The 9529-nt window shown below is 47.5% G+C and overlaps 2 protein-coding genes across 2 annotated transcripts; one reads left to right on the top strand and one right to left on the bottom strand.

Annotated features, from left to right (window-relative positions):
• Positions 1–215: 215 nt before the first annotated feature.
• LOC6613024 (beta-1,4-glucuronyltransferase 1) lies at positions 216–1777 on the bottom strand. The gene is made up of 5 exons (XM_032717141.1): positions 1772–1777; positions 1641–1715; positions 730–1562; positions 515–668; positions 216–458 (listed from the first exon to the last, which is right to left on the bottom strand). The coding sequence occupies exons 1-5, from the start codon at positions 1775–1777 to the stop codon at positions 234–236; spliced, it is 1293 nt and encodes a 430-aa protein (XP_032573032.1). The 3' UTR covers positions 216–233.
• Positions 1778–2276: 499 nt separating this feature from the next.
• LOC6613023 (helicase ARIP4) lies at positions 2277–9496 on the top strand. The gene is made up of 8 exons (XM_032717094.1): positions 2277–2545; positions 3308–5761; positions 5825–6432; positions 6492–6690; positions 6754–7423; positions 7490–7601; positions 7659–7892; positions 7942–9496. Coding segments are annotated over exons 1-8 (5025 nt in total). The 5' UTR covers positions 2277–2543; the 3' UTR covers positions 8688–9496.
• Positions 9497–9529: the final 33 nt, after the last annotated feature.

Below are 9529 nucleotides of genomic sequence, written 5' to 3'. Positions count from 1 at the left end.
GATCAAAATACGTGTAAATATATTTTGATACATTAACTACTGTCCTACAAATCCATTGGATTTTGTTAGTCTTCATAATCTGATATCCTACTTAAAATTAGCCATCTTTATTTGGTTAAAGTTTATCCTTGTTCCTTCGTAAAACACTAAGACGGATCAATAGGAACAGCGCTTACCAAAAGTGTAATGCGCCGGCTGATGGATGAACAACTCAATAATTTGAAATATTTTATTTATTTTACTAGGATTTGATTCTTTTTGGCCTTTAACAGCAGGCGTGGATCGTTTTTGTACCGCACGAATATTTCGCTTTTGAAAACGTCGAACTTCCGGCGATTCGCATTATTTTGTTGCTCCCGCCAAGCAGGTCTGGCCTGCTTCCTCTGCAGTCCCCAATGCCCGGTAAACACAGGAGAAAGGACGTAGAACTGATAGCCAGCAATGTGCATCTCATAAACCTGCAAGTTGGAAGTCGGTGAGCAATGCGCGGTTTCTGCGGTCAAATTGTACTCACCTGCGAGTTCCTTGTGAACCCATAACCCAGAAATCGTTCGTCGTGCGCTGGTGCGTTGTCCACTGATATGTAGAAGGGTTCATAAAGGAATTCAAAGTTCGTTACGATATGGCTGACGGATACTTCCGTATCATTTGTGTTGGAGGACAGCCACCTGAAGTACAAGAAAACGTATTACATCTACAGATTTCATTACACTATTTTGACAAACGTACTTGGAGAAATTAGTGGCATACTGGTTATAGATGAAGACCTTTTCGTGAAAAGGCCTAGCTAGTCCTTTCCTTATCAGGCGCACTAACGCATTCTTGGAGCGGGGAAACGTAGCCCTAACGTCTATTTCAAATGTGGGGATTACGTAGGCACAACTCTTCGTGCAATTGGCTGTTCTCAAGAAGTGGTTCAGCTGGGGCACACTGTTGGTGCTGGGAACAATGTCGATGTCGGTGAGAAAGACGTACTTCGTCTGGCACCCCTTGCGTGCCAGGTTCCTCATATGATTCTGCGGATATGTGTTCCTCTGTCGCCACTGCAGGGTCTTCAGGGAGCGGAACTTGAGCAGGGCCTTGAGAGTCCTATCCGGGTACTGGCAGTCGAATTTGCCCCTCATGTTAAGGGGAAGTTCGGTTACTCGGGGCAGCTTGTCGAAGTCCCTCGGCGTGAGCAAGTGAAAGGTGGCATTCTCGCGTATGTTGGCGAAGCACAGGCGCATATAGGTAACGAAGTATTGCAGGACTACAAACTCCTCGGGCCCAGCTGCAAACAGGGCCACAGACATCTTGCCCTGCCAATTGGCAGCCACCTGGGGAAGCGAGTTGAGGCGCTCCACTGAAGTCTGGGTGGCCAGGCACACCAAGCTGCCCTCCGAGGAGTACACGTACTGCTCGCCCAGAAGAGCAAAATCCTTGATCCTGTACAGCTGCTGGTTGTCCCAGCGGCCGTAGCTCAAGTCGATGTTATCGAAGGCCAGAGACGCGGAGTTGTTCGGGACCACGAAGCCGTCTATGTTGTTAAGCGGCTGGAGCAACGCATAGGCGATATCCGAATGCTAGGGACACTCTACGGCCACGGGACTTTGGGGAGTGGGCGGACACCTCTGCGCAGCATCTCCTGCCGGGGGATACACCTTCAGGAGCCAGAAGATGTTTACCGAGAGAAAGGCCAGCACTATTTTCAGGGAACTCCAGTTTGATATGTGGCACTGGCAGAAAGGACTAATGGTTAATACGATTCCTTTAGCTGCAACCTTATAGTTACCATCATTCGAGCAATCGAGTATCACAATGCAGTTATTTATCAGGAAAACACAACCTTAATAACACATAAAACATATACTTAGCAATGTCCTTGCAGTGTGACCGCTTTCGCCTTGACACCGTTATTCGTCGAGTTCTGCTTGTAACTGGTTCATTTCAGCTTTTTTTTTACATCGGATATCGATATCTTTTATAATTACTTTCTGGCTTAATAAAAGACTTCTGATTAGCCAGTTTATGGCATATAATTGTTTGATGAAATATGTTCCTTTCCTATTTAATATGTTCGATTCGTAAAAAGGAAACCACTACTGCAATGACAATTTACCATGATAGGTTTTTAAGTGCGCACTTTAAATTCAACAGCTTACTGTTCGAATTTGTCTTCGTTTCGATAACTATCGTCGGTGAGTCGTGCAGAGAGCCCCACCAATCGGTCATTCATCGTGCAGTCTGACCGTTCAGCTGGGCAAAACTTTGTTCATATCTATGTAGAGTAATGTATACATTATATACAAACGTACATGTTGAAAACAGCGAGAAAATAAATCGAGAATAACATTTTAAATTAATATAATAACAATCGGAAGGACTTGGTCCTCGCAATCACAGTGCCGCACGCAATAAGCCGAGAATCTCAAGAACGTTCGCCAATTAAGAGAACCTCCCAATCGTGCACATAGAAAAACATCCATATGTATAAAATAACAATAATTAAGAACCTGCGTTGTTAATTCTTTTATCTGAATCCCCCGTTCGCCGGCTGCATGTAAATGTACGTAAGATTGATGGTGCCCGAACTGAAAACGAAAAATTCTGCTTGTAATTCAGGAAACATGCCCCCCTTCAATGTGCATATACAATTAAATTAGTATTTGTAATGATAACTCCGCCGAACCGATTCGATTCGAGTTGTCCTTGTGCTGATAATTGAAAGATGTTCTCTAAAGAAGACCACTAATAGCACACTTATAGGCCACTTAGGAGGCCAAAATCCGGCCCGGTTACGATTTCAGTATGTACTTGGTATGTGAGTATGTAATGTGCATGCATGTGTGGACTGCAAAAGGCGAATCGTGGTCAAAAGTGCTTCTCCAGCCTGCAAATGCAGGATTACGATCGTCCACTTACCACACAGTTTCCTACATACATAGTAGGCCCCCTGCAAGTATATCCTACCTCGTATAATCCGTCAAAAGTCGGACGGGTATTAACGTGTATGTATGTCAGTGTGCAAAAGTACTTCCGAAAGTGTCAACAGCCAAGAGTTTGTCCGTGCCAGGTAAATAGGAGTTTGCCCAATGGGTTATTACCCTCCGAGATACATACAGGCCTCCCTGCGTAGTGGATACCGCGAAGTAAGCAGATCCGGTATATTACAACGCCCCATGTCCCTAAAGATTTGTTAATTGGTTTCGTGACCTCTGTTAGCGATGGGATAAGTCGGTTTTCCATTGCTCACCTGCCACTTGGGTGTGGAAAATAGGAAACTCGTCCAAAACGATCTGGATAAATAATCAAACTCTTGCTTCCACAGGGATAATCCAGACGCCAACATGGAAGAGTCAAACCCAAATTACGATGTTAACCAAAGACTACAAAAGCCGGAGGGTTGGCCCAACGTCAATGAGTTCCATCCCTCCGTAATGTATCCGGATGATCCCAGGCGGTACTTCCACAATGCCGCCACAGACCCACAGCACCAGCCACAGCAGCATCCGCAGCAGCAGCCAGAGCAGCATCCGGATCAGCATCCGCAGCATTCGCAGCAACAGCCGCAGCAACATCCACAGCAACAGCCGCAGCAACATCCACAGCAACAGCCGCAGCAGCATCCACAGCAACAGCCGCAGCAACCGCCGCAGCTGCAGCCGCAACAACATCCACAGGCGCAGATACAGCCTCCCATTCCCGTACCCATACCCACACCCATGGAAGGGACTATGGAAGTTCCCGTTAAGATGCCAGAATACTGCCCCGAGATAAGCCAGCCCGTCGAGCCTGACCGGGTCATCAATCCCCTGGCCGAGGTAGCCAAAAACACAGTACCTTACGGCCACAAGCGCAAGAACTCGGGGGGAGAGGACCAGGCGGCGAGCAAGAAGCTCAGTCTGGCGGCCGCCGAGGAGAAGAAGAACAGTCACCTGCGGAAGAACATCCGTGACGTGATGAACGAGAACAATCTGGACACAACTACGCTGGCGGCCCAGCGTGAGGAATCGGAACGCTTGGCTCGCGTTGCTGGTCAACAGAAGTCAATGCGCGAGATCCAGAAGCAGGTGGTGCACAAGCAGATCTTCCGCATCCTGCAGCTGGACGAAAGCGAAGGCATCGAGAGCTGTGCAGTGGCCAATCCCGTCGAGCACCACCCGCCCGTCGACTTTCCGGAGGAGGAGATCGCCTCGGACACATTTGACGATTCAAACAGCAGCAGCCTGAGTGGCGGCAGCATTGAGGACGTCCTGCACAAGGGAGCCAGCGTGCAGCCCAGCGAGGTGGTCACAATAGACGACAGCTCCGACGATGACTGCATCCTTCTCTCCGAGGAGGAGGAGGAGGAAGATGACGAGGACTTAAACGAGTCGGACGACGCCACCAACAGCGGTATGCATGTCAAAGATATATACAATGTTCCCGACGAGAACGGACAGGTGGTGGTCAACATGGCGCATCCGGAGGGCGAGGAGACCCTGTACCTGGCCCCGCAGATAGCGAAAGTGATAAAGCCGCACCAGATCGGCGGCGTCCGCTTTCTGTACGACAACATCATCGAATCCACACGGAGGTACAACAAATCGAGCGGCTTCGGCTGCATTCTGGCCCACTCCATGGGCCTGGGCAAGACGTTGCAGGTTGTTTCCTTCTGTGATATTTTCCTGAGACATACCTCGGCAAAGACAGTGTTGTGTGTGATGCCCATCAACACGCTGCAGAATTGGTTAAGCGAGTTCAACATGTGGATTCCGCGCTACTCGACGGACAGCAATGTTCGCGCCCGCAACTTCGACATCTTCGTGCTGAACGACCAGCAGAAGACGCTGACGGCTCGGGCGAAGGTAATCCTCAATTGGGTGCACGATGGAGGTGTGCTCCTCATCGGCTACGAGCTGTTCCGGCTACTGGCTCTCAAGCTGGTGAAGACGCGCAAGCGCAAGGGTAGCGTCATCCGGCCCGACGGCATGGACTCCAGCAGCGATCTCATGAATCTGGTATACGAGGCCTTGGTGAAGCCGGGGCCTGACTTGGTAATCTGCGATGAGGGACACCGGATCAAGAACTCCCACGCCGGCATCTCGCTGGCCCTGAAGGAGATCAGGACGCGGCGTCGTATTGTGCTCACCGGCTACCCCTTGCAGAACAATCTGCTCGAGTACTGGTGCATGGTGGACTTTGTGCGACCCAACTACCTGGGCACCCGCACGGAGTTCTGCAACATGTTCGAGCGGCCCATACAGAATGGCCAGTGCGTGGACTCCACACCCGATGACATCAAGCTCATGCGATACAGGGCGCACGTGCTGCACTCCCTGCTGCTGGGTTTCGTTCAGCGGCGATCGCACACTGTGCTGCAGCTGACGCTGCCGCAGAAGTACGAGTACGTCATCCTGGTCAAAATGACCGCCTTTCAGCGCAAGCTCTACGACACCTTCATGACGGATGTGGTGCGCACAAAGGCCTTTCCAAATCCGCTGAAGGCCTTTGCTGTTTGCTGCAAAATCTGGAACCATCCGGACGTTCTGTATAATTTTTTGAAAAAATGTGAGACTGATTTAGATTTAGAAATCGACGAGGAGGTTTCCAAGGGCGCAGCCACGCCCATAGTGGAGCCCAGTGCAGATTCTTCCTTGAGTTTGGCATCGCCCCTCGAGAAGAAAATCAATGGATCCGGGGATCCGATCAATAGTATCGAAACGTTTTCCAAAGCCGAGAATCAAACATTATTCAACATCCCCGCATCATCGGATTTGAATGCTAAATACTTGAATAAGAGGTATGTTATTGGATAACACACTCGATATATGCATATATACTTTATATGATTATTTTGTTACAGTCCAAGCTTCTACGACGAAAAACCTGAGCCGCTTAATTATGGATCTTTCGGCAGTGAGGGGAAGAACAACTACTGGATGGATTCCAGTATTCTACCCAAGCCGGGATGCGTGGAAGTCATTAAGCAAACGGACACGAACATGTCGAGCAACTTTGAAAGTATTACGGGGTCTTCGGAGATCGTGGATCTGGACACCAACGAAATAAAAACCGTCGAAACGACGATACAAGCGCCGTGTTCCAACAATCAACTAGATAATGGTTGCAGCGCTGGCAAGCCAAGTGAATGGAACGCCGCGGGCAGTAAAAACTCAAGTGGCGTTGCTGCTGCCGAGCCGTTCAAAAAGCTACTGAAGAGCAAGCAGCGAAACGAAGAGTTCTCGTGCTCGTGGGCTGTGGATTTGATGAAGAACTACGTGTCTGGCCTAATATCGAATTCGCCCAAAATGGAGATATTCTTCTGCATCTTGAAGGAGAGCCTGAATTTGGGAGATCGTATTCTGTTGTTTAGCCAAAGCCTTTTAACCTTAAACCTACTCGAAGTCTATCTGAAATCTAGTTATGTTCCTGGTAGCAACCAACTTTGGACTAAAAACAGCTCTTATTTTCGTAAGTATGCACAACTGCCTTACGGAATGGCTCTAACCGTACACCTTTGCTTCCTCCAGGTTTGGATGGTTCTACTTCCTCACAGGAAAGGGAAAGGCTAGTCAATGAATTTAATGCAAATAGTAATGTTAAGCTTTTTTTAATATCAACAAGAGCCGGCTCATTGGGGATAAACCTCACCGGAGCGAATCGCGTTATAATATTCGATGCTAGTTGGAACCCCTGTCACGATACACAAGCTGTATATAGGATTTATAGGTAAGAGGTTAATAGGTTGTTTATATACCTAGGATGTTTAATTAAACGTGACCTACTCTCCAGATACGGTCAGACAAAGCCGTGTTTTGTGTACAGAATCGTAATGGACAAGTGTCTAGAGAAGAAGATCTACGATCGGCAGATCAAGAAGCAAGGAATGTCCGATAGAATCGTCGATGAATGCAATCCTGAGGCGCATCTTTCCATGAAGGATATCACAAATCTGTGCCAGGACTATGACTCTGATGAAGACACTGTCGAGGAGGTGAATAAATCTGCAGGCGATTTGAGTAAGCCAGGCTCGCCGTCGGAGGAAGGGAGCAAGCCAGGAAGTGCAAATATGTCGCCAGAAGCGTCGAGTACATCAAGTAATGGACCCACGAAGCCACTAGACGATCAAAATGAGCCTAAATCACCAAACGGTGCCTCTCACTCGCCAATCAAGACCGAAAAGAACGATGGCCAGGAGCATGCTGTCCATGTCGACGGCATAATAAACACTATTCTCGGCATGCACAGGCACTGTGTTACAAAGGAACCCTTCATGCACGAGAGTTTGTTGGTCGATCAGAAGGACAGAAAGCTGTCGCAAGCTGAAAAAAGACAAGCTCATCGAAGCTACGAGCTGGAAAAGAAAGCTGCCGTCAATCAGAGATTCACCTATGCACCTGCGAAAATGAATTACAAGATCGTGAACAACGATGGAACGGTGATTACTAAGCCAATGAACCAGGTAAGTGATTTGTAGATAGGTGCCATATTACAAAGGACTTATGTTATTGTTTTTACTAATCCATAGCAAATGAAAACCAATACATCGTCCTCAACGGGGGGCCGATCAACGCGGTGGATTCCGGCTGACGTTTGGCAAAGACAGGGGATGACTGCCCAAGAAATGACCTTGCCTCTTGGTAAAACGCATCTGATTGCCAATGAACTCCAGATATTGTAATTCACATTTATTTCAGATGTTGTCATTCCCACAAATTCGGCCGATAAGGCCAATATAATTCTGAAGGCAGGTCAGAGAGTTATGGTTCTGAAGTCGGCGAAGGGAATTTACATGCAGTTGGACAGCGGGAAGATCATAGCTATAAGGACCACGGCCAAAACTGAACCAGAAAAGACAAATAAGGACGATGTGATTGACATAACTGACGATGGTGACACCGATACCGCAAAGCCCCAATCTCCAGAGGAAGGTACGAGTTTTTAACTTACAATTGGCTAAAAGTTAATATCTTCTTTCAGATGTGAAAGATCTGACTGCTGATGACGAGCCTCGTGTGGTGAAAAACAAGGAATCCACTCCGGCGACCACTAGCCGACCAGAAATGCCTGCCAAGGATAGAAAATCCACGGAGAACGTGCAACATTTTAAGTCGCAGACACAACCAAATACTACTTTAGCCGCCACATCCAATCAGCATCAGCTGCCATCCGACCTAAGCTACCCACAGCCGCAGCAGTCTCATCAACAGCCGCAGCAACAAGCGTCGCAGCAGCAACCGGCGCAGCAGCCACCACCGCCGGCATACAAGCATCAGAACCACCTGCCGGCCGCCGGCGAAGGTTACAGCAACGCCAATAGTATTCAGCCCAATGCGCCGCTCCCACCGCATCCGGGAGCTCCGAACAGCTCCGAGGCACCGCCGCCAGCGGATAGTTCGTACTTCCAGCCCAAGCCCTTTCAGCACACATATCCTCCCCAGTACTACGACTACTACGACAATAAGCACAAGTCCGCACCACCGGGTTCCGGCTACCACATTAATAACTACACCTCATACGGCAATCTAAACTTCGCACCGTACCATTCCAACCTGCATCCACCGGCGTCCTACATCGGCGCTCCGTCGTCCTACGTGAACTCGAATGTTTTCCCCCGGCAGCATTGGAGTTCGGTTGTTAACTCCTCACCAGCGTCAAGCGAGTCCATGCGACAGCCATCGTACATCGGTAGTACTTATCCCGTCAACGAATGGTCGTCGCAATAGCGAGTGTAAATAGACAGACTATGGTCCAATAACTCCGTGTCCAGTTCAGGGCGACGCCGCCATAACGAGCTCCAATATACTCAGATTATTAGTTATTGATAATTGTAGTGCTTTGCCTCTGCATTTGATTTGTAACGATGTTTGTACATATATGTACTGTATAGATGATTGGTCGAAAGGCGGTTTTATAATTGTTTTCCTTACATTTTTGAATGTATTTAAATTTCGTTGTTTGTATTCTGTGTTCGCCCAAGAAGTAAACTTAATTATATTAGACAATTAATAAGATCACGCACGTGATCAATAAACCACTAAATGCTTCCTATACTTATTAAATTTACATTTCCTGCGGCTTGCGAATCAGAAGGTTTTATTTTAACTGTCGTTTAGGTCGTTTAGGTGCCCCCTGACTGGACAAACAGAGCTCGGCCTTTATTCCTTACCATTATTTTCCACCTATTTATTTATTACCTTAACATAGTGAATTCCTTTTAAACGCATAACTACGCTAAGTTATTAGTTTTCATTCTGAAAAACAACAAAAGCTAAATAAATATTCATAGCTCGTAACATACCGTCTAAGCAATTGATCGTTCTACCCAAGTGTATTTAACATAAAACCACGAATAGAAAAACTCATACGGAATAACATTCGAAGATTGGTCTCTTTTTGTTAAGGGCAGCCGTGCCCAGAAGGAAACCAAGAACACATTGACATTAGTCTAGATTATAGCAGATTCGAAATAATAAACAAGCTTTGATTGAACAATGTTAGATCTAAGCAATAAAGAAAAGTATTAAACAACAGACTCGCCCACAACGCTGAATCATTTTAAACGGGG

The sequence above is a fragment of the Drosophila sechellia genome, chromosome 2R (assembly GCF_004382195.2).
Source record: "Drosophila sechellia strain sech25 chromosome 2R, ASM438219v1, whole genome shotgun sequence".
Taxonomy (NCBI): domain Eukaryota; kingdom Metazoa; phylum Arthropoda; class Insecta; order Diptera; family Drosophilidae; genus Drosophila; species Drosophila sechellia.
This window is presented reverse-complemented; position numbering and strand designations above follow the sequence as displayed.

Bases quoted from the DNA above. Each gene is read 5' to 3' on its own strand.
- LOC6613024 (XM_032717141.1), bottom strand. The intron at 669-729 runs GTACGTTTGTCA...CTTGTACTTCAG, and splicing joins TATGCCACTAATTTCTCCAA to GTGGCTGTCCTCCAACACAA. The intron at 459-514 runs GTGAGTACAATT...TCCAACTTGCAG, and splicing joins GGTTCACAAGGAACTCGCAG to GTTTATGAGATGCACATTGC.
- LOC6613023 (XM_032717094.1), top strand. The intron at 7,424-7,489 runs GTAAGTGATTTG...ACTAATCCATAG, and splicing joins TTACTAAGCCAATGAACCAG to CAAATGAAAACCAATACATC. The intron at 7,893-7,941 runs GTACGAGTTTTT...ATCTTCTTTCAG, and splicing joins GCCCCAATCTCCAGAGGAAG to ATGTGAAAGATCTGACTGCT.